The sequence below is a fragment of the Amblyomma mixtum genome, chromosome 7 (genome assembly GCF_055824585.1).
Source record: "Amblyomma mixtum isolate Tamu chromosome 7, ASM5582458v1, whole genome shotgun sequence".
NCBI lineage: Eukaryota > Metazoa > Arthropoda > Arachnida > Ixodida > Ixodidae > Amblyomma > Amblyomma mixtum.
In genome coordinates, this window is record NC_143018.1 from 32,341,857 (window position 1) to 32,367,292 (window position 25,436).

At 44.6% G+C, this 25,436-nt stretch overlaps 1 protein-coding gene across 1 annotated transcript in view; it reads left to right on the forward strand.

Annotated features, from left to right (window-relative positions):
* The window catches only part of LOC149335571 (immunomodulatory peroxidase-like), a 71,451-nt gene that overhangs the window by 13,526 nt on the left and 32,489 nt on the right, over positions 1-25,436 (forward strand). The window contains exons 3-7 of the mRNA XM_089553973.1: positions 4,110-4,390; positions 5,131-5,269; positions 15,299-15,440; positions 18,008-18,240; positions 24,401-24,598. Coding sequence (XP_089410099.1) covers positions 4,110-4,390; positions 5,131-5,269; positions 15,299-15,440; positions 18,008-18,240; positions 24,401-24,598 — 993 coding nt within the window. The remainder of the gene's footprint in view (positions 1-4,109; positions 4,391-5,130; positions 5,270-15,298; positions 15,441-18,007; positions 18,241-24,400; positions 24,599-25,436) is intronic.

A 25,436-nucleotide genomic window follows, 5' to 3' on the forward strand; every position in this document is an offset into this window, starting at 1 on the left:
GTCGCGTCAGTTACCGACATTCGAAAAATATTTTTTCTTTCCATGTACACATTAGATCGTCATTTTTTCGTTATTTCAAACATTTTATATCTTTAAGGAACGGACCTCTACGGTCGATTACTGGAACTTGTAGCGTTAGGGGCAATGAAATTAAATCCCTTTGTACGGCGTTCAACCAAGCCTAGGACTCTTGAACATTATTTCTAATTGGGATGCAACCGCGGAATATTGTAAGGTAGTCAGAAGAAAATATTAAATATAGTGGTCCATTGTTCGGATGCGTAGAAAAATCTGCTTTTTACCTTTTCTCCATCGCTCACGTCGAGTAATCCAGGCTTCCTTAGAAAACCAACAGGGAAAGTTTTTGACGGCTGGAAAAACGTTAATAGCGAAAAAAAAATGCAAGCCTGCCGAGGGGAGATTTACGGTCATCATCATCATCATCAGCCTGACTACGCCCACTGCAGGACAAAGGCCTCTCCCATGTCTCTCCAATTAACCCTGTCCCTCGCCAGCTGCGGCCACCCTATCCCCGCAAACTTCTTAATTTCGGCCGCCCACCTCACTTTCTGTCGCCCCCTGCTACGCTTGTTTTCGTTCTCTCGGAATCCGCTCCGTTACCCTGCGGTTATCCAACGGTTATCTTGCCTTCGCATTACATGCCCTTCCCAAGCCTGTTTCTTCCTCTTGATTTCGACTAGGATGTCATTAACCCGCGTTTGTTCCATCACCCACTCCGCCCGCTTCCGATCTCTTACCGTTACACCTATCATTCTTCTTTCCGTAGTTCGGTCATACTGATAGTTGTAGTGAAATTTTACGACATATGAAAAAATTGCTTTCATAAACTGTTTCCAGTTCTTAAATGCGCTCGTCCACAATTTCTGGGTATGAGTCGCAGTTTACAAAATGCTGCTTTTTCTTCTTTGCAAAATTTGAGGAATATTTTGGTTAGTAATTTTCCGCCAAAATTTCTTCGCAGGCTAGATCGTACATTAACGAATTTTAATTTGGATCTTACTGCTAATATAAAGGCGGAGTTTTTGTCATCCTCTGACTCGAAGTGCAAATCAGATGCAATTATAAGTAAAGAAATGTCGCAAATAAGTGTAACAGTGGGGCTGTCGCTGTGTCGCTGTACTACATGGCCTGCAATCATTTACAGTGATTTTAGTTGAAAAAAATAATGGATAGCCTGCTCCATGCTACATCCTTCATCGTGCAGTAACACGGAAAGCCGAGCTAGTTGGTGGGACATTATGTGGAAACTACGCGAAACACATCGAACAAGAAAGAAGACAGGACGGGAGTTGATTACCAATCCCCCGCCGCTTGTATGTGCCATTAAGCCTGAGGACATCATTATCACCATCATCATTAATCAGCGTTCGTCCCGTCTTCTTTTGTGTCCGCTGCGTTTCGCGCTGTTTTCACAGAACATCCTTCATCATTCTCCCAAAAGACTTGGGGGAATAGACCAGTTTTGAAAACCAACATCCTTTTTTCTCGATATTTCATAGAATAAACCGCTTACTAAGAGCCGCCAGTTTTGTGTCGTGAGTGAAATGGCGGTGCAATAATTCATCTGCCAGAGCATGACACTGTTCTGTGAGCTTATCTGTGCAAACCGACTAGCAATAAATCAGCGCACTAGTCCGCGGACGCTTCCTGTCAGCTGGGAGAATCTCGCGGTGCAAACCAGCTGCAAGATTCCACGTTCATATCTCTGTTGCAATTTTTTTTTTATTTGCTCATGTATACGTGCCACCTGCCTGTGTTTTATGACCTTTGAATGCAACTATGAAAGCGTAGCATGCGGGCTTTACCTGTCATACTGAAACCCTTAGCGCGTGTAACTAAAGCCATGAGACCAGCTAACCTAACATCACGCAGTAAATCTTCGTCCAAACGAAAACAAGTCGTCGTGTCGAAACGTTGGCAAGCAGCCTCACGTTTTCCCCTCCCTTGTTCACTTTATGACCATGATGTAGTCAAGCAAAGCAATTAGTAGGCAAGAAGCCACCACTCTCATCAACACCGGAATAACAAACAGATTTACTTCGCGAGGTCTGAGGCGTCCCAACTATCGAAAAACAAGCGCTTATCAAAAAAAAAAAAAAGCCGGCTATGGAGCTTGCCAACATATCGTCACCTTCTTCGGCACTCCATCGACCCGCACCTCTGATCAAGACTGCTACCCAGACTTCCTGGCCGTGTAGAAGCTCTTTATAATCGACTTTGTCTAAACGCTGCATTTACAAAAGTCTTACAGTGTCGTTTAGGTCCGGCGAACAGTCCGTACTGCGAAAAGTGCGGCTTAGTAAGAAGCATGTTTTTTTAGAATTCCGAGCGTATGCTGAGGATCGTGGACGTTATGAACATCTTATCGGATCACTCACTCGGGTTCCTCGAATACTGGACTATGTAATTAGGACCCTTAGCCTGCTATAGGCAGCAGAGACGCGCTATGAACTTTTTATTAGATTATTTAGATGAGATTGGTCTTCTAGACAAACTCTAAACCCACCGTTGAAAACTCTCACTGCACATTCTCTATGCCTCAGTTCTCTACGCAGACAGCCCTTCTAGTATATTCTCAAGTTATAACTTACTGTAGAACGTTATTGACCCCCCCCCCTCCACTTTTTTTGACCGACTTTGCTCTCTTCCCTTAAAAACATTTTTTAGGCAGTCTATAGACTGCCTATAGACTTTGGTCTATAAAGTCTGTAGGCTCCTTATAGACAAATTTTATAGAGTAGTCTGCCGGCTAACCAAGTGGTATTGACAGTCTATAGATCGACAATCTATAGAATTATGACCATATACTTTAGTAGACTTTTCGCTATGAACAGTCTGTATATAGACCATTAAGAGAGAAAAAGAAATATCTATAGCATGGCAATAGAGTCTATATGACGTCTATAGGCTGTCTATAGATAAATTTTTTATAAGAGTTTCTGTCCCTTAGCATAATTCTCAGGCAGGGCGCTGTTGTTTTCATTTATTTTTATTTTGCCCAGTCTAGCCAATGTCCCTTAGATTCAAGCCCGTTGTGCTTTAGGCGGTGCGGGCTGGACAATAATATTCTTATTTCTTTTTGAAGTGCCCACATTAGTTAGCGTAACTTAGCATTATTATTTTTGAAATATTTTTAGGCTACCCAACCCCATAGCGTTAGTGCTACAATTTTCTTTTCCAAACAGCTTTAAAACGTTTTTGTTGTCCTCTATGCTTGTGCTTCAAGAATAAGTGCATGAGGACTAATAGCGTTTGTCCTTTTATACAGGCAGCACGGGCAAATTCAATGGCATTAAGCATTGCATTGCTGCTCTCAAAAAATTTTACCGACGGCACTCAAGGAACTCACAAGCGAGTAATGCGAAAATATTTCAGTTCTATCCCCATTCCATTATGGTTTTGTACCGATTTCGTTTCAGTTTTATTCCGATTTTATTCTAATTCTGATTCCATTCTGATTCCTTGTACCTGGTGGAGTGGCAGGTACTAGTACAGATTATCATTGGTCCACATTTCGTATTTTCCTGACTTTAATGACGTCGCACCGTTTCGACCAGTCGCGAATGTCGCAACACCGCCACTAATTGGGCGACGCTAGGGTTTCGCGTCGATGAACAATCTAATGCTCTCGCTTCATTAAAGCTCCCAAACGTTTCGTATTCTTGCTGGACCGAAATGTGACGACGGCTACACTGCGTCACCAGCTCGACCAGGCTGAAAAAGCAAAACAATCTTCGATTGATTAATGGATGAATATATGTATAGATGGAAGGAAGGAATAACTTCATTATCCAACAGATACAGGGAGGGCTTTTGTCCTCCTGCCTAGGCGATGGCTGGCAGTCCTTGGATCCAGGCCGAATCTCGGGAGGAAGAGGAAGTCGAAGACGTTGTTCGACCTATTATCATTATTACTTTATTTTTTCCCCATCATTTATTTACTTGTTTAACATTCTGAGTACCTATCAGTTCCCGCCTGTGTCTTGGCCAATCCCGCAGTGGGTACGCGCCATTATTTAGACGACAACAACAACAACTACTGTCGCTTCAGCTCTGGTTATTTACCAAAATTTTCCCATTTTATCCAGGTTTATTTGAATATTCGAGGATGGCTGCATCTGCAAGGCAGTACTGTCCCTACGCGAAGGGTACGGCTGCTCCGGCGCCGGCGCTAAAGGGACTACGCCAATCTAAGGAGGCTGGCTCGGAAGAGGCGGCCATGCCTTCCCAGGCAATGGAGCGACCAGAACATGAAGATGACCATTCGTCCAGCGAGACCTCTTCACTCAGTGGGGATGAGACAACGATCGTGGACGATGACGAGTCCGTGGCCGATATGAGTGACGTGGACCATGAGAGCTTCAAGTTGGTGAGTCACCGCAAGCACCGAACGGTCGGGATCCCGGTAGTGGTTGAGCCCACAGCGAAAGGCGTTGATTCAAGAGAGAGGAATTCCATCTTGATTTCTGCGGCCATTCAATCACTGCTGGGTTCAGCTCCGATTCGTAGTCGGTTCACCATGCAAGGGGCTCTTCAGCTGGATGTTTCAACAGAAGAGCAGGTTGACAAGCTCCTGCAGTGCTCTCAGATTGGTGACATCAAGGTTAAAGTGCGGTTGCCCAATTCCTACATGCAGAGCACGTGTGTTATTAAGGGTGTACCAAAGTGGTATTCAGAAAGTTACCTACTTGATTACTTGAAACCACAACGTGTTCTGCACGTGAAACGACTCGTGCGTAGTGTGGAGTCTCAAGAAAAGGAATGGGCGTGAAACCTACAAACTCTGTCGTGCTGACGTTCGCTCCCAACGAGCACCCCGAAAATATTTATCTGGGATTCACAAAACACGAAGTTCCCGATTTCACTGCAGCTCCTCCACTGTGTTCTAGATGTAAACGGTTTAGGCATGTGGACAAATTTTGCACAAAGGATCAACGCTGTAAGCGATGCGGTGGCGACCACGACTTTAAAGCCGGCAAGTCCGATTTTGCTTGTGCCAATTGCGGTGGTGTTCATCCATCGAGTTTTGGAGGCTGCCCCTTCCGTTTGAGTTCTCTGCACCATCGAATATCCTTTATTGCTGGTCCTAAACCCCAACCAACTGAGCAGCCTGTGCCAGGACTTGACGAGTTCCCAGTGTTGGAGTCTGAGGTTGTTGCGTCACCCAACAATGTCCCTAAGAGACCTGAGTCCATCAAGACGCCAGCGTCCATTGCGTGCGAGTCGGTTGTTTTTCCTCCAGAAAAAAGTATCCCTGTTCCTGAGCGACCAGATTACAGCCATACTCGACGGCAAGGGGGACTATCATATGCACAAGTGACGAGAAAACCCGCTACTGCGGCCAAGATTGTGTCCCCGTTGGCATCTTTTGTCGAAGTTGTGAGTGCGTTGCGCAAAAAAGGAGCTCAAAAATCAAGATGTGTCTGACCTTTTTCAGGTTTTGTTTGGGGCCCTGCGTTCACATGTTCCAGAAATGCCGCCTGGTAACCTGAAAGCTTCCTACAGCTGGTGCTTTCTTTTGAGTCCATGATTACCACCTTCTTAGCGAACTTCCCTTTGGTCTAATATGGATGGTGTTCAACCTCATGGATCCAATATCCACGGACAGGTGCCGTTTATATTGCAATGAAACTGCGCTGGGATCTTAAGTCGGTTAGTTGAACTGAAACTATTCTTGAGACCTGTGTTCTGGTACTGGCCCTGTCGGAAGCTGGCCTGCCAAGCGGGAGACGTTTGACTGGATATGTCGCCCATAAAAACTGCAGCATAAAGTCATTCCCAGCAGGAAGTGCCACACTTTACATTAGAAGGGAAATCGCACGTTTCTTTAAGCGCTGCCGATCGTTGCACGGATAACACCGAGGTATAGCGGCTGTGAGAATATAGCTCGGCTTTCGAACCCTGCCTATTGTATCTGTGTACGTGTCCCCGCGGAAGAAGGTTGCATTGGATTTGTTTCTACAGCAGCTCTGCGACCGCTGCCCAGCTCCTTGGATCATCTGCGGTGATTTCAACGCCCGTCATGCCGTCTGGGATGACAGGAACACGGGTTCCCGTGGACGCAACTCGTAGACGTCATTGACGGTTTGGACCTGTGTGTTGCCAATGACGGAAGCCCCACTTTTTTCCGGCCTCCAACCTTAGCGACAGCTATAGACCTGGCTTTGCATTCACCTGACGCCCACGTGAGGTGGTCAACAGCGCCTGACCGCATGGGAAGTGATCATTATCCGATTTTTGTGTTTGTTGCCGACTTTGGTACACGTGGCCCTAAAATCAGCCATGTGGTCAACTGGGACAAGTGAAAAGAGCACCTAGAACGTGTTTGTGGTGATGTTATTGACAAAAGGGTTTCGAGTAAGATGGGAGCAACTACGGTGGTCAAGTTACCTGATCTTTTTCCGGCCCCGGATTTAAAACTCAGAAACCTTTGCGCAGCGAGAAGGGCGGAGCGACTACTCTTGCCGAAGAAAGACGACAGGGACTTGAAGACGACCTTCATTAGGCTGAATTCTGCCATTCGACGGCAAACGAACAAACTCTACAGATCACAATGGGCCTCATTCTGTGCTAGTTTGACTGTGTTCTCACCGATGACGAGAATACGGCGAGTTACTGGCAGCCTTGCTAAAGAATCTCACCCTTGGAACCGTTTGAAGCTCTTGCAATGCGCAGGGAAAGACCTATCGCGTGCTTAGCAGAAAAGTTTGCAGACGCACTTGTACGTGCAAATTCTGGAATGGATATATATACACCACTTGCTTCCTCCAGGTCTATCATGGACGTCGCGTTCACGCTTAGGGACCTTCAGACTGCGCTCGGTGGCCTGCGGCGCCGGTGTGCACCAGGTCCCGACGGTATCACCAACCAAATGCTACATAATCTGCCCCTGGGCCTCAGGAAGGAGCTCCTAAACTTCATCAATCGGGTTTGGGAAGCTGGCGATGTTCGTCCGTCACGGAAGGTGGCATATCTAGTTCTAGTTCTGAAGCCTGGCAAAGACGTGACAGACCTTGCCTCGCATCGCCCTGTGTCATTGACCTCCCGTGTATCTAAGTTGATGAAGAAGCTGGCAACTGAACGCTTATTGCGGTGGCTTGAGGGCCGCAAAGCACTGCCATCATGTATGACAGGATTCCGCCGAGGTTTTAGTGCCCAAGATAGCGTCTTAGACTTGGTGAGTCAAATTGAACATCAGAGAGTTTTCGGCCTTTCCACCTTAGCCATAATTCTTGGCGTTGCAAAAGCTTATGACAACGTGCTTCAAAGCTCAATTTTGAACACTTTGCAAGGCATGGGCATACAGGGCCATATGTTAAGATTCATTTACTCGTTTATCAGCAATCGTGCGGTTCGTGTACGGTCAGGGAGTACCATAAGCACTGAAATGGTTCTATCAAGAGGTGTGCCTCAAGTAAATGTTCTTTCCCCCATGCTCTTTAACGTCGTAATGGCTGGCCTTCCCGATTCGTTGAAAAAGAATTGCAGGCAAGTGCATATGTCAATGTATGCTGACGACATTTGTATTTGGATTACTGGCTACCAACACAAGCGATTAGCCCTGATAGCTCGACAGGCTCTACTTTCGGTGCAAGCTTACCTTCAAGGTGTGGAATTGTCTCTATCAGTGGAAAAATCCGGCTTTATTCTGTTTCCAGGTGTAGGAAGGCGTCAAGCGCGGTTGCGGATAGGCCTTGGTCACTCTTGCATACGTCAATTAAATCACACGCGTTTTCTGGGCGTCATTATTGACTCTCGTCTACAGTGAAAAAAGCTGTCGATGCGATAGTCTCTTCTCCATCTTCGCGTCTCAATTTGATCCGTGGAATTGCTTGTGAGCAGTGGGGAAACCATCCTTTTTCAATAGTCAAACTTCATGAAGCGCTGGTGGTCAGTCGCATAATGTATCAATTACCTTTAATTTCTCCCTCGGCCTCACAGCTTGAACGCCTCGAAGTTTTCCATAGAAAGGGCCTAAGAAGAGCCGTTAGTGTTCCTCAGGCGGCTTCGAGAAAGGCAGTACTTCATAAGTCAATGTCAAAACCGCTTAACCTTGTCGCTTCACAAAGACTACTAGTGCATCTTGGCCGCCCAGGAGGGACGGTAGCTGGGCAATCCCTTCTCCAGCAGCTCTGCAAGAAATATGAGTCGAAGGCGTACTTGGCACTTAATACTCTTAGTTCTTTAGGCCTTAATGTTCCAAGGCAAAGGAAACGGATGAAACCACCGTGGTCTTTTCAGACCCTCGACTGTAAGGTCACAATTCCCCATGTGAGCGCAAAGCGCAGCTCTTCTTTGGCAGCAACGCGTTCGCTCGTACTTGAACACTGGGAAAAAGAGTATGACCGCCATCTTCTAATTTTCACGGATGGTTCTGAAGACAAGGTCAAACAAGCTAGCCCAGCGGCTTTTTACGTTCCTCCTTTGGCCTGTAAGTGGTCTGCACGCATTTCTGCTGTCGTATCCTCCACAACGGCCGAAACTGTTGCTATTGAGGCGGCTTTATGGAAGTTAGGGTCTTGTCCGGCTCAACCTGTTGTCATCTTAACTGATTCAAAATCTGCCCTTTCGAGGTTAGAGCGCGGGTTCCATACTGACACCTTGTCTATAAGCTCTCTACGCTTGGTAGAGAATCTGCACAACAGAGGCTTCACTCTACATTTCCAATGGGTGCCCTCTCGCATAGGAGCCAGAGGCAAAGAGGTGGCAGACAGTCTCGCCCATAAAGCTCTGCAACGAAATTTATCAAAACAAGTCCCTCCAGATGCAAAACGTTTCTTCAGAACAAAGGTGCTCGATTATTTCATTAACCTGTGGAGTGCGCCCCACAAGCCATGCGTGACCAAGTGTCTGAGAAGATCCCAGGCCACTCTACGACATCGAATTCCAACAGGAGCTGCTCGTACTCCTGCCTGGATGCATAAGAAGGGCATGACATCGTCTCCGCTATGTTCTATATGTGGTGTGTGCGGGGATATATATATATATACGAGGGGGTACCCAAAAGAAACCGGACTAATTTTTTGAATCGGCACAGCTTCTGTGGTACCGCGTTTTGCCGCTGGGAGTGCATAAAACGAACATTTCAGAGTCAGTAAGCCGAGTGCCGTCGCTGAAGGAGGTCAGACTAGTTTAGGCAGAGTTTTAGAGTGACGACTGTTTTGTGTGAGTGTCGTTTTTGCAATGGCTGACTTTCGTGAACAGCGTGCGCAGGTGAAATTCTGATTTTTTCTCGGAAAAAGTGGAACGGAAACTCTTGAAATATTCAGAAAGACGTTCAAGTACGATGCTATGGGGACAACTCAAGTGTTCCTGAATTAAATCCTGAATCAAAGCAATAGTCATGCCAATGGAAAACTTCAAATTCACCTCGTCTCAAAAAAGCTCGTCAGGTGAAACCAAACCTCAAAACAATGCTGATTTGTTTTTTCGACGTGAGAGGAGTCGTCCATTCAGAATTTGTTCCGCAGGGTCAGACAGTTAACCAGGCTTTCTGCTTGGATGTTTTGAAAAGATTGGGCAACAGTGTTCGGTGGAAGCGGCCTGATTTGTGGCAGACGGGTGACTGGTTTTTCCACCATGGCAATGCCCCTGCTCACACAGGCCTGTCTCTACGACAAATTCGGACCAAAAATGGTATGACCTCTGTTCCTCAACCATCATACTCACCTGACCTTGCCACGTGCTACTTTCTTTGTTTCGTAGAATGAAAACACAGGTGAATGGAAATCGTTTCGCTGATGCTGCTGAGGTGAAGAAAAAAACGACGGAGGGACTGTCAAGCATCACAAAAGATGAATTTAAACAATGTTTTAAAAAATGGAATGAAAGATTCGACAAACGTATCATTGTAAGTGGAGAGTACTTTGAAGGATATTAGAGGTCTGTGCTGAAAATGTGAACAAATAAGTTCAAACAAAAATAAGTCCGGTTTCTTTTGGGTATATATATATATATATATATATATTATGTACTGCCCAGAGTACAACGCGGAAAGGTCTTTGATGTTCGCTTCCTTCAAGAGGACAGGAGCCTTTGACAGTACAGTTCAGGACATTCTCTACCCGAGTGGAAACCAGACATGCAGGACACTGATCTTGACTCTAAATAGTGACAGCAGGGACGGTCTGTGGACGTCTGTGATTTAATGTGTGCGTAGATGGTGCCTTCTTGAGTGGCCTATGTTGTTCTGTGAGTGAATGTGTGCATGGATGGGGGCTGTGCGATGGACTATGTTCTACTGTGACTGAATATGCGTATATATGGTGTCTTCTGGAGTGGATAATGTTGTGTTGTGAGTGAATGTGTGCATAGATAGTTACTGCGGGAGTGGCCTATGTTCTATTATAAGCGACTGTGTGCATAGCGGAGCAGATCTGACCGGTTTTAGGACATTATTAACATACAAGTGACACTACGGTGGAGCAATTTCCGGCAAAATAAGCAAGGCTAATTCCACCTGTAGCTTAAAACAATTCAAGACAACTCACTTCAGGACAGTCGGAGGACCCGCAGTTGAGTCTCAGTGTCAAAGCTTCGAGAAAAAATTTACATAGTGGCGTCCGCGAATGTGTACGCCGAGCCCCAAGCGGTTATAGTCGGAGGTGACAAGCATTTGATTTTATGAATAATTCAGTACGATGCGCAACAGGCGCAGTTTACAAAATTCTGTCGTTTTTTTACTTCCAAAACTCGAGGAAAAGACCAGTTACTAATCTTCTGCCATAATTTCTTAGTAGGCGCGAACATTGATCATCATCATCAGCCTGACTACGCCCACTGCAGGTTCACAGCCTTTCCCATATCTCTCTAATTAACTGGGTCCTTACTGGTGTATTCATGTATCAGATGGTGGCCAATTACTACACCAGGTTGGAAAAAATCCTGTTCTCGTGAAGGTGGGCTTTGTTGTCTGTGGTCACTGAGGTCAGGCCGCACCTCAAGCTTGGTTATGCGGTTCCGTCTACAAGCGGATGTTTTATACTTTATTATTATTATTATTTATTTATCCTGTAGAGAGTTGCGTGGCATTGGGATTCGAACCACGATCCTCCTGCACGCGAGGTGGGAGCTGAACCTCTATGCCATCGTTGTGCTTTTTTTTTGCATCTATTAACAAAACCTCATTTCGACATTACTACTAATATAGCTCCCAAAGTTGTGGTCATCCCCTGCTTGAATTGTAAAAAGGTGCTATTGCTTTAATGAGAAGTGTAAATATTATGCTGTCACTGCAACAAATGGGCCGTCCTTTTCTCTGACTTTAGTAGAATAAAATAACTCGATAGCCGGCTCCATGCTACATCCTTCATCGTTATACCAAAATACTGGAGATAATAAACCGGTTTCGAAAGCCCGCATCCTTCTCCTCGATTCAGGGAATAAACTGCGAACTAGCCCCTGACAGGTTTTCCTCGTCAGGGAAACGGCTGTGCAGTAATTCAGCTTGACACCGTTGTGGAAGCTTCGCAGCGGAAACTGACTTTACATAAATCAGCGCCCTAGTCCGCAAATTATTCCTGTCACCTCTGATAATCTCTAGCAACAAACCAGCTGCTAGAAAAACATGCACATCTGTCGCTCTTTTTTTATCTATTCATGTAGATGTAGCCGTCGTTTCATGAATGTTGAATGCAACTGCGCAACGTAGCACACGCGCAATACCTGCCATACTGCAACCCTAAGGGCGTGTAACTAACAAGATTAGACCAGCTAAACTAACATCATGTAGTCAAGCAAAGCTAACGGCAGGAAAGAAGCCATCACTCACCATCAGTCAAACTACGTTGACTGCAGAATGGAGGCTGCTCTGACAGGTCGCCAATTAATCCTGTCCTGTGGTGGGAGTCGCTGACTCCTATTTGTTCTTAACCAATCCTGCTCTCTTGCTGTCCCTTAGCATTATTATTTTCAATTCTTTTTTGGCTGACCTGCCTCTAACCTGTCCCTTAGCGTTACTGCTATCATTTTCTTTTCCAAACTGCTGATTGCGCTGGGCTCAGTTCAGTTTTAAAACCTTTTTGCTGGCGTCTACGCTTCTGCTCCAACAAGTGCATGAGGTCTAATGGCTTTTGTCCTTGGACCGACGTAGCACGGGTAAAGTTAATGGCATTAAACATTGCAATACTATTGTAGCCGCCGCGGTGGCTCATTGGCTATGGTGCTCGGCTACTGACCCGAAAGACGTGGGTTCGATCCCGACCGCGGCGGTTGAATTTCTTTGGAGGGGAAATTCCAGAGGCCCGTGTACTGTGCGATGTCAGTGCACGTTAAAGAATCCCAGGTGGTCGAAATTTCCGGAGCCCTTCACTACGGCGTCTCTCATAGCCTTAGTCGCTTTGGGACGTTAAACCCCATAAACCAACCAAACCAACCAATACTATTGTAAAACTAATTACCCGGGGCACTTAAGTAACTTACGTAGGAGTAATGGGAAAGCATTGCGATTTTATTCAAATGTCTCAATTCGATTTCACAGCTTTTGTAACGGCTTTACTTTTAGGGTGACACCGGGTCACAGTGTCAGCGAGCCATATAACGCTTTCGTATTATTAAAGCTCCCAAACTTTTCGCATTCTTGCCGAACCAAGATGTGACAATGACGGCTGCAATGGGTGACCAGTCTGTAGACAACGGGCCTACCGGCATAGCACTCAATGAATGGCAAGCTTTAGTTTAGGACTTTGGCTGCAACTCAGCGGAGAAGAGAACCAATTCTAATATGTTCGTCAAAGTCGCGTAAATTTTTCTCTCAGGTTATGGCTTAGCCATCGTCGTCGTTGCAAGACATAGTAGAACTAGCAAGACCTAACCAGAAGCGCCCTCGTTGAGGTGAGGGTGATTCGGAATGATATGCGGGCTAACTGGGCAGATGGCGCTTTTGAGAATAGGGTGGCTTAGGTTTATGAGGTTTAACGTCCCAAAGCGACTCAGGCTATGAGAGACGCGCTTTTGAGAATATTCAACCTGAGAACGGGCGTTCTTGAGAATGTACAGATTTTTTCGGATGTCTAAAATCAACTAGGTTTCGCTGTGCGGCTCGTTACGCATCCTCAGCATTAGAATTTCCTTAAAAGTGTGAGGGATTGTTGTACTTGACCCTCTGAACATTAGGACATCCAGGGATGCTACAAAAGTACAACTACGCATCGTATAAGTAAGCAACTTGTCTCCTTACTTTTTACAGACTGTATTATCTGTTATACGTTATAAACAACGCCCAACGCCGTTCCTCTCCTCCATGTGAATGCGAAAACTGGCAGTGTTTAGGATTATTTCTTTGTCGTGTTTATGGCAAGGCCTGCCATTTGAGTTCGAGCGCTGCTTATCATCTAAGCTTATACTCGTAAAATGTCTCGGCGAGCTCGTGGTCACCATTATGCTTAAATAAAAACCCGATACATCTGCACGGATCTCTTCTCTGCATACTTGTGAAGGCTGTGTATCTCACTTCGTGGCTTCTTGATATACTTAAAGGAACACAGGCGACAACTCCAGTTAACTACTGTTCTAATCACAAATTAATTCTCAAGCTCTTTCTGGCTATGCCGACGCTTTTCAGGCGCAAATGACGCATTTATTTCCCAGAAACGCGGATTTAGAAATGTTCCCGCCAGTTGAATTCAATTCGTGACGCCCTCACCGAAAAGTACGGGTTGCCACCGTTTTCATGTGAACGGCGGACTATCGTAGCCTCCGGGATCTGAGTTGAAAATCCGTGTCGACGCACGCATTTTACTTGTAAAATCGGCCGGTTGGTGGCGGCACCTGTATTTAGTTCTTTTTTTTCGTTTTCTATGAGCCTCATATCTTTGTGATTAGAACGTGGTACAACATTGATGCTGGACGACTTCTGTTTGTCCATGGTGCCCCTTTAACCTACTTGCGTATTTAAACGTCCCAGTTCTTAAAGCCGCACGACTTTCACAAATTAAGAAAATCGACATGCGGAGCACGTGCTGTTCGTGTAAACGCTCGCTTACATTAACCATCAATTTTGCTCCGAAATCCTATTATGTTTACTTGCTTTTGCCATATTTTTAATACGGACCACCAAAGCGCCATGACTCAGGCAGCGTCTTAGAACAGCTGTCGTACACAACGGCAGGGGGGGGGGGGGGGGGGGGATGAAATACATGGACTGACATTAATTACCTGCGAACCGCCTTCCCGCAGCCGTAGCTTCTCTCCAATTTTCCGTCAGTCTTTGGTTACACTGTTTTAAAGCGATCAGCGTCGTCGTCGGCACCTTTGGCCATCAGCGAAAAATCCAGCAAAATCCCCCGCCGCGATGGCTGAGTGGTTACGGCGCTCGGCTGCTGACCCGAAAGACGCGGGTTCGATCCCGGCCGCGGAGGTCGAATTTTGTAGAAGTCGAATTTCTAGAGGCCCGTGTGCTGTGCGATGTCAGTGCATGTTAAAGAACCCCAGGTGGTCGAAATTTCCGGAGCCCTCCACTGCGGCGTCCCTCATAGCCTGAGTTGCTTCGGGACGTTAAACCCCAATAAACCAAATCTTCAGGGAAGCAACCTAGATGGCAGATGGGCCACTTAGGACATGTTATTTTGTGACGTCATCACAACCTGCTTATCGGATTGTGAGCGAAGTGCCTGCCGTGGCAGGGGGCATTTAAATCAGTGATTGCTCGCGGAAGGTTGCACAGAAAGAGAAGCCTGGATCTCACAAGCACCACCGGTGAACCATTGCAAGGCAGGGTCGCATCGCTTAACCACTGCACAGTGTCAGGTGCGGTATGAGGACCCCATGTGAACCATAACTGTAAAATAGAGAATGGTCAATTCCAAATATACGGGTACGAACTCATTAAAGCTATGACATCACACCCTTAATTCGGAGCTAATGTGTCCACTCCAATTTTTTCTCATCACTGCGCAAGCAAAATATGTTATTTTTTATTTTATTTCGATACCTGCAGAAGGTTATTTTCTCTGACGTCGTGAGCCGATTTGTCTCATCTGAGAGGTTTGGGTGTACTAATTCTGGAGCGTTTTAATTTTTCTCGCTGGTGATGTTTTTGTAATTTCCTTCATTTAAAAAAATATTTGCATTCTTACCTCTTTGAGTCTCCTTTTCAAGATTTTATTGATGAGGCCGTTCTGCTTTCGAGTCTTTCCAGGTCTTGTCTCCCCCTATCCCTTCACCAATACTGTGGATCTTGAGTATGCGTAAAATAAATGTTTAAGAAACCAGCTTGTTATTTTCATAAAAGGTCGCTACTTACTCCTTCAGGTTTTGAACAGCGCTTGTTATCTTCTAGTGTCGGGGCGCGTACCAAGGTCGGCCTGGAGCTGCCCATTCTCCAAAAGCCAGCATCGAAGTCGGCGGTCCCTGCAAAACGAAGCACGCAGCGGACGGGTGGCAGCCGTCGCCGAAGGGCTCCTGCGCTCGATTCTGAGCAGGTGGGCGGAAATGTGAAGTGGCGAGAATTCAGTAGTAGAATTCAGATCCGTAGCAAGGCTGGTCGAACGGGCTAGCTGGTAGTTCATATTTGGAAAAAAACAGCGCACCCTTAAGGCACGAAGTGAGCAAGATAGGACGACACAGGGCTGTCTTCAACTAGTTTTATATATATATATATATATATATATATATATATATATATATATATATATATATATATATATAAAACTAGTTGAAGACAGCCCTGTGTCGTCCTATCTTGCTCACTTCAGGGTATACGTCTGTGTATACTGATGAAGGAGGGTAATCGGGAAGTTGTGACCCCTTCATTCTACAAGTGTTCCTCGCTCATTGAACGATGAGACCTGCTACTATATATATATATATATATATATATATATATATATATATATATATATATATATATATATATATATATATATATATATATATATATACAGAAAAAGTGGGCGGGAAAACATGGGGAACAGCTGCTGGGCTTGCACGCGACAGAAAGATAACAATGCTGCACCTAGAAACAGACTAAAATGGAAGGGCGAGTGAAGGGATGAAGCCAGTAGGCAGTAACGGCGTAACAAAAGACAATAACTAATGACAGCATGAAAAAAAAATGCGAGTAAAATAGCCAAAGAGACCATTAAAAACAGTGCGAAAATAAAATAGAATAAAACAGCCAAAAGGCTCTTTAAAGCAGAATGAGAATAAAATTCAGTAAAAGAGCTCTGCAATAAAAGAACCAGTTGAAGTCAGCGCTGTATCATCCTATTTTGCTCAGTCTGTGTCCTAAGGCTGCGCTGTCTTCTTTTTCCAAATTAGCCGCAACTCAGCCGTCGCATTTTTATCGATTCCATATTTTATTGATTCTTGTGCCGGAATCAAAGTTTTTATCAATCAGGTTCAAATGGAATTCCTACTCGAAATTAAGCCAACATCGGAGTATGGTCTTCTAGTGCACAATGCCAAAGGCAGCGCACGGAAACTAGCGGATTGCTTGGGCTTATTCTGAAAGAGTTTTGTCAGCTATTTACGGATAGTTTTCAAGTTATATTAAAAGTTGTTCTTGGTTGTATGGTTTAATCCAAGGGTAAGTTCGAAAAGTACGCTCTAGAAGCGAGAGATCTGAGCACGGGAACTGACCGGATGTCTGTTTGGCATTAATGTCGGGCGCTGGGCCCACGCTTATGGCGTCGAGCTTTTTTGTTCGAAACGGACGCTGAATTTTTGAATAAATGTTCTTCCAGCGTACATTCGTAGCAGTCAGGTCTAACATACGAGGGAGTATTGCGCATGCGTGGGAATGGAAACGTTGCAGTGAAAATGACTTGAAAGCAATTCTTGCTATTTATAAATTATGAACATTTGAAGCAAAAAATAGACAATTTTATGTGTGCCGCCAAAATGCGATCTAACAGTGTTTCTGTTTTTCAGTTCAGAAAAATAACATGAACAAAAAAGAACAGGTTTATGTAAGTTTTTGTTGAACAATCCCATCTGTACTCGAGTTTAGAATAGCAAATGATTTTAACCCTCGCGGTGAAAAAAAAAAGTATAAAAATTATAACACAAAAACGAAAGGCCTTGTTGATAATATGTGCAGTTGAGTCCGACGCCAATGTCAGGCTAAACGTTTCCCTTCAATCTGGCGCCCATATGGACGTTGTTGCTGTAGTATACAGCACAGAGCATAGAGGGCGCCACGCACTCAATATAGCGTACGGGAGACCAGGAGGGCCATAACTTCCGAAATTTTTTGGTGAAGCCATGAAGTTCACGGCATCATAAAGCATCTGATGTGATTTTTCAGTCGACATACGTCAATATGAGCCAATTTTTCAAAACATGTTAAATGCGACAATTATTTTATACCATGGCAGTTCATGAACGGAACATGAATGAACGGGTATACGAACCGTCAGATGCTTCCAGAATAAAAATGAAAAAATACGTTTCCTCAGAGTGAAATAGGCGTTCCGTTTTTCATTCCTCTACCTGCAAGGACTCTGGAGCGGAGAAGGTTGGGAGGACAAGAGCCCCCCCCCCCCCAAAGTATTATACGGGGGCTTAGACTCCCTCCCGCTCACCTGCTTTCTGTCCTTTACATGTTTTATGCGAAAACACTTTTTACGCGAAATCGCAAAGGTCCCTTATCGCAGAAAAGCCGGTGTCGGCGTTCCCGTCGACGTGACAGAAAAATAAGAACTAGTCGATTACGAGAGGCTCCCATAGACGGCGCTAGCCAGACGAGCGGCGCATCGGAAACCCCTGACCCTTGAGCACTCGCACTGCGAGTCAGACACGCTCCTGCTATACGCCACGCAGACACGTTCGTACGAATCGGTTTAAGCGGGTCTTATATGTATGTAATGTAATCTTTTACATAATGATTGTGACCGTGAAAACATGCCCCCCCCCCCCCCCCCCCAATCTGACACTTTATGTTCCAGTCATGTCCTGTCTCCCCGTACACAACCATAGATAAATTCTACTCGCAACTTACCATTAGCGTCTTTTACAATCACACCACGCTATTGTGCTTTCACATCAGACTTGGCGAAGACGGCAATGAGGCAGCCGACGCGGTGCTGGCGCACATCAACCACCGGCTGGGGAAGGAAGGGAACGAGTCGTGCGGTTTCTGCCCCGTCCAGACTCCCACTTCTTGCGACCCGCGCAAGCCGTACCGAGAGCCTGACGGGAGCTGCAACAACCTGGATAATCCACAATGGGGACAGGCCTACTCCTGCGAGCGGAGGCTCCTACCCGCTGGCTACCAAGACGGTGAGCCGACAGAGTCCACTGCGTGGTGGAGCTGGCGCTTGAGCATCGCCAGGACTGCTTTGATACGTATCACTTAACCGTTTAATGCCGAAACTATGAAGGAGTCGATGAATTAGATCATTCCCTCCACGTACTGCTAGCTAGTATATGTGCCTACATTCGAAGCCCAGTATCACCAATTAGTTATCGCCTCTAGAATTTGAGAAATGGGTATGCTTCCATTCAGCAACAATTAGCGTTTTGTTCGTTTTGTGTAGCTAGTCTGGTTTGTGTGAAAGGTCGACACAAAAGCCTCGAGCCAAGTGGAAGGCAATATTTTCTTCAACAAATATCTCCCTGTTTTTCCCGCAACACCTGTTCTATAGTCTTCTCTGGTATGGTTAACAACAGCCGATACAAACCTAAACTCACTGTTATTTTTACAAAAGCAAGCCCTACGGGCAATAGGCAAGGTCCCTTTTACAGAAAGAGTTTTGCCGATAAAGCATTCTGCCGATAAAAAAGTTATTTAAACTTAAGCTCTCACTGGAACCCCTGCGCCAGCAGATAATAAACAGTACGTCGTTTCGAGAAAAATATCCTGTTAAGCAGACCCCATATGATCTAAGACAGAATGTAATAGTTGAGGTCAAATCATGCACAAAGTATGGTGTACAGAGATCAACACCACTATTTCCAGAACTGCTGAATGAATATCCCGATATACTGAGTCTACTGCAGAATAGAGTCTCCTCAACACAATTTAAGAAACCAGCAAAATAAATATTACTTTCACAGTTTGCGAGCTCAGAAATTATTGCTTAATACATCTTTTTGTATCAGTGTGGCGCACTGTTTCTACTTTATTTTCATTTAGTGCAAAACCGCTGTTTTACTAGAAAAATAGTGTTTTATATGTGATATTTCCCCTGCAGGTATACTCTGCTTTTGCTTCTTTTGTTTCTTTCCTGGAAATTAGACATTGTAAATAGACGTTGATAGTTAGAACTACTTTGATTATCACGAACTGTATTTTGTCTGAATAATGTCGGAATGATGTGTCTGAATGATGTGAAATAACGTCAGATTACGTTGCTGCGAATGCTGCCAGAGTGGCATAGCCACGTCAGGCTCTTTTTCGGGCCTTCTGTTATGCCTCCCGAGGCAATCTGTTCTTGAATTGTCGCTAAGAAAGAAAGAAAGAAAGAAAGAAAGAAAGAAAGAAAGAAAGAAAGAAGGAAAGAAGGAAAGAAAGAAAGGAAGAAAGAAAGAAAGAAAGACAGAGAGAAAGAAAGAAAGAAAGAAAGGAAGAAAGAAAGGAAGAAAGAAAGAAAGAAAGGAAGAAAGAAAGAAAGAAAGAAAGAAAGAAAGAAAGAAAGAAAGAAAGAAAGAAAAAAAGAAAGAACCGAAGAAAGAAAGGGAGGAAGAAGGAAGGAAGGAAACAAAGAAAGAAAGAAAGAAAGACAGAAAGGGAGAAAGAACCGAAGAAAGAAAGGAAGAAAGAAAGAAAGAAAGACAGAAGGAAGGAAAAAAAGAAAGAAAGAAAGAAAGAAGGAAAGAAGGAAAGAAAGAAAGAAAGAAAGAAAGAAAGAAAGAAAGAAAGAAAGAAAGAAAGAAAGAAAGAAAGAAAGAAAGAAAGAAAGAAAGGAAGAAAGAAACAAAGAAGGAAAGAAAGAAAAAAAGAAGGAAAGAAAGAAAGAAAGGAAGAAAGAAAGAAAGGAAGCAAGAAAGACAGAAGGAAGGAAGGAAAGAAAGAAAGAAAGAAAGAAAGAAAGAAAGAAAGGAAGAAAGAAAGAAAGAAAGAAAGAAAGAAAGAAAGAAAGAAAGAAAGAAAGAAAGAAAGAAAGAAAGAAAGAAAGAAAGAAAGAAAGAAAGCAAGAAAGAAAGACAGAAGGAAGGAAAGAAAGAAAGAGAGAAAGAAGGAAAGAAAGGAAGAAAGAAAGAAAGGAAGAAAGAAAGAAGGAAAGAAAGAAAGGAAGAAAGAAAGAAGGAAAGGAAGAAAGCAAGAAAGAAAGAAAGAACGAAGGAAAGGAAGAAAGGAAGAAAAAAGTAAGAAAGAAAGAAAGAAAGGAAGGAAGGAAGGAAGAAGAGAGAAAGAAAGAAAGAAAGGAAAGAAAGAGAGATAGAAAGAAAGAAGGAAAGAAGTAAAGAAAGAAAGAAAGAAAGAAAGAAAGGAAGAAAGAAAGAAAGAAAGAAAGAAAGAAAGAAAGAAAGAAAGAAAGAAAGAAATAAAGAAAGAAAGAAAGAAAGAAAGAAAGAAAGAAAGAAAGAAAGAAAGAAGGGAAGAAAGAAAGAAAGAAAGAAAGAAAGAAAGAAGGAAAGAATGAAAGGAAAGAAAGAAAGAAAGAAAGAAAGAAGGAAAGGAAGAAAGAAAGAAAGAAAGAAAGAAAGAAAGAGAGAGAGAAAGAAAGAAAGAAAGAAAGAAAGAAAGAAAGAAAGAAAGAAAGAAAGAAGAAAGAAAGAAAGAAAGGAAGAAAGAAAGAAAGAAAGAAAGAAAGAAAGAAAGAAAGAAAGAAAGAAAGAAAGAAAGAAAGAAAGAAAGAAAGAAAGAAAGAGTATGAGGCATGACGAAATGTTGGACGCTGGCTTGAAGCTGCACATCCGCGTCCCCATTTTCTGCGCACAGCCTCCTCAGAGCAAAGTCAAACATTTTAGTCGGAAAGAGCTGGGCACTGAGAACATGTCGTTATCAAAATTTGCATGCAAGTTCCAAGTGCTAATGAATGTCTGGCGTACAAACGGTGTGTCGCGAATTAGCGACAGTGCGCTTTGAAAGAATATCCGCCATGGCGGGTCAGTGGCAACGGCGTTCAGCCGCTGACCAAGAGGTCCCTTGTTCGACTCTGGCTGCGGCGGCCGAGGTGTTTTTGTATTTCAGTGGAAGAGAAATGCGACAACGTCCATGTCCTCTTTATGAATACTCCGAGTACAGTCAGAAGTACTTTCTAATAATTGTTAAAGAAATTCAGCTCCATATAGATATAATTACCTTACCAGAGTTGTACGTAACGCGTTACGAGAAATTGTTTACTTTTAATGAAATAATTTCTTGTAATTGTGTAATTACTTGATTACGTTTTCAAATAGTAACGTTGCCGATAAATAAATTACTTTTTACTGGAACTGATTACTGATGATCAGTTAGTATTTCTAAAAACAAGCTTAAACCAGCGTTTAAAGCTTTGAGACGCTCAACCTGTGGCAAACACCTATGCCGTAGTCCGTCAATGCTGATGCTATCACGGATGTCTCCTTCGTTATACCTTCGCGATAAAGCAAGAACGAACCTGCTGCTGAGAAGCATCTCTCGCGATCATGTCCGGGTCACGACGGAGTCACGGCCACCTTCGCTCCTACCGTCCTGATAAATAACAAGATGACCACCCTGTAGGGACCCCAGTCCTGTCAGATGGCACTGCAACTTACTTCCACAACACCCAACCCGGTGGCTTGTACACAAAGCACAAAGTCGGGATACTATAGCTCAAGAAAGCTCGGAACTCGCAAAGCGAGGATTTTTTTAAGCCAGCACTGCTGCTAGGTTGTTCTTTAATATCAGAAGGGAAAGTATGCGGACAACATGGACTTCTATCACGAAAAAAATAACAGCGCAGCAAAGACGAGGACGAAAAGACACACATGGCCGCTCTGTATGTGCCTTTTATTTTTTTTTTAACTATTTCCAACTAACTGGACTGAAGTTCAACGCTTGGTGTCTTTAAGGTTCTTGTGTAGAAGCGCCTATTAATGAAACCAACATATCAGGAGCAAGGAAATGGCCGTCCGCCAAACAAGCGCATGCCCACCGACAGAGTGAACTCGCCCTGCGATGTCGAGTTGCAGGGAAGAAAAGTTTTAATCTGCTTCCGCAGTGCATTTACTTGTCTTGTCGTTAGTGCCCACAGGTACGCGAAACTAATTTCAATAGTACCGATTTGAGAATACTTTTAAAACTAAATAGGCACGGGGTACACACGGTCGTGTCTCCGTTTCAAGGAGACTCGCAAGATTATTATATTTTGTCACTCAGTTTGGGTTGACTTAAGACCCTTTTCCCCAGCATTTTACTCCCAACGAACGGAGCATCAGGCCAGGGGAAACCTTGTATTCATTAGAAAAGTAGTGGGTACCCGGCGGCACTGGCGATCGAACCCAGTACCTCCCGAATGCGAGGCGGATGCTCTGGCCACTAGGGTACCGCTTAGGCACACCGGTGACCCAGGCATCCACTGGTTTCTTCAAACTGGTACAAGCCATGAACCGGCTTGGTTCTCGGCTTTCCGTGTGCACGGGTTGGGAATGTAGTCTGCACCTTCAAACCCCGTCACTACGAACGGTTTTCGTGCGAGCCTCGTGTCTCACAAATGTTTCAGTTATTGTCTCATTGCATGCTTCTCAAGATACCCTTTTAAGCCATCGGTTGGGCACGAAGGTCACAGGAAACTCGTGAAAAAGATTCGCATCACTGTAGGGCGTTCGGCTTGCAGGGTGGAGGTCATTAGCAAAAAATTGCATTGCACGGAGCTATTTTAAGAATGTTGGAAAGCTCCATCACAAGTTCGGATCTCGTTGGCCGCAGCCAGAAACATTCAAACACGTGAGGCACGTGCCCACAACCTACCATAATCGAGCAAACCCAAGTAAACGCAGATGTGAAGGGACGTTAGCAGGCAGCACGAAGTTAGCAGGCAGCAAAGAAGTAAAAAAAAAAGGCCGCCACCATCTGGAAGACGTTGAAGCAAGCGTTGAAGTAACGAGCGTTAGCTGGCAGGTGGTTGCTTCTACAATGCCATTGTAGATGGCGCTACAAGTCTGAATTCGAGATGTGCTGTTTTCTAGTTGCTGCCACAGGTGGCGTTGTGATCTCAGTGTGGTTAGCAGACCCCACAAAATCTCGAAACGTGTTGAGTAAGAGCTCATGCTCTTAAAATATACGCGGTACCCTAGCGCAGCTCGTCATGAGCAGGCCGCTGGTTGTGGTTGTGGCATGCAAGCTCCACGACTGGCATGTGTCGCAACTGTGAACTGGTGTGCAAGACTACCATATGTTGCGATACAGCCCTTCCGGTTCCTCCAGCGCACACATTGAGAGAGCGTTCCGTGCTGCTGGTGACCCCTTTGCGTGCACACGTGGGAAAATTAGGGGCAACTACTTAGGAAAACTACTCGTCTTGAAAGTTAACAAGTTATAACAAAATATCAGAAAATTAAGTAGCAGACAGTTTTTGTAGTTTGAGTGAATTTGTTTCACAGCAATAAAAGTTGGGAGGCAAACAACGCAATAAGTAATCAATTTCTTTAGCTGTAAGGGTACAGTTACTTTTCACGGGCTGTAACTGACCACTGAAATCAGTTACATTTCAGATGGAATAATTGTAACTGTAACCGGTTACATATCTTCTGCAACGTGTACAAAGCTGCCCAATTCCTGCGAATTCTCTGCAACAAGAAGCCACTATCCCCTAAACATCGCCTCTTAATTTGCCTGGACAAAAGCATTTTTGAGCGGGTAACCGCTTATGAACGCATTTTTTTCATGTAATGTAAGATTTCACTATAACAATCAATTTAAAAGCAGATCACCCGACGGCAGCCCTGTATTGTAGTGTAGCTAGCACGCTGCTACACTGTCAGTATCGCATTAAGTGATACTGATGCCCCCACACACATACACACAAGCACATACACACGCGAACTATTTTTAGAGCGTGCATATGAGGCGTGCGCGTCCCTGAGAAACCTTTAAATAAACTTTGCACGTAGCATAAAACGCTGCGGTAGTTTTATACATTGTTTAACAAAGTTGATCTCTGGTCTAGTTGGTATTGAATCGAAAATTTTGAAAGCGCTCGGAATTACAAGGACAAGAGAACTGGACGGAGCAAACGCTTCTCCCTACTGTGTTTATTCTTAACCGTTCTAAATCTCTGAGAAAAGGTCCAGAAAAAACACAGTTGCGAGCGGCGTTCTCTTCTTCTTACCTTCCGAGCGCTTTCAAAATTTAGGAGTTATATATATTCGTCAGGGAATACGTTCCCCAGTATATTTATCCAGGCTCAGGCTAGTTTTTCTGCCTCAGAGCTCATTCCTCAACTTGGCTAAAGCAGCAAGCAGAGGAGAATGTGGAAGTAAATAGCCCGTGGTTTAGTGTCATGACGCGACTCTCTCCTCGTCTTAGCAGGCATCAGCGAGCCGAGGACAAAGGCCCTCAGTGGGAACGCGCTTCCCAGCGCCAGGCTGGTCTCCTACAAGCTGCACCCGGAGAAGGATGTGCCGGACAAGCAGCTCACGCACTTGGCCATGGCCTTCGGGCAGTTCCTGGACCACGACATCTCGTTCACGCCCACGGCCACACTGCCTCCGCTCGAGACGTTCGTGGGTGCGTATACCCCGCGGTTCGGTGAAGAATCTCAGGCGGTCGGGATTTCAGTGCGCAAGCAGTGAACCGATAGGTATTAACCCCGAGCAAAATCGTCTGTTGTCGCCATACCCAGCAATTCTGGACAAAAGCATTTTTGAACGCGAAACAATCTGTGAGCGCAATTGGGACTGCACTTCATATTCTCCTCGAATGTCCAGCGCACGCCAACTAACTTGCACCCTATGAACAAGGCATGTAGTCCGCCTCCCAAGTGCCACTCACAGTGGACTCTATATTAGGTCCTTTAGGCTGCTACAGTCTGCAGCGACGTGCAATGACATTCTTATTTGCTCATTTAGAGGTTGTTGCTGTTTTAGACAAACTCTAAATTGCCCGAACATTTGATCGCCCCTCTTCAGTGACCGCACTCTTTTCTACCACCCTCCTTCCATCTTTGCTCCCCTATTCCCTGCCCTACGAATGTCAGCGAATATTCACGCCCTCTGGTTTTCTTTAAAGAGGTCCCTCTCTTTATACATTGCAAGCTTCCACTACACCAATCAATAAAACCGCAGATTTCCCGTCAGCAGCCTTGCATTTTTTTTTTTGCTATTAACGTTTTTACTATCGTCAAAAGCGTTCCCCATTGCTTTTCTATGGCAGCCTTCACTGCTGTATGCGAGCAATGGAGACATCATGAAAGAAAGATTCTGCTCCATATCGGAAGAATGGACCACTGCCTTCAATATTTCAAGAAAACTATCGTACAGTTCTTCAGGTTTAAAAATTTTTGTTCAGGAATATTGGACATGGTTGTCTGTTCGCCTAGCACGAGTGCGTCGTCCCGCGGAACTGC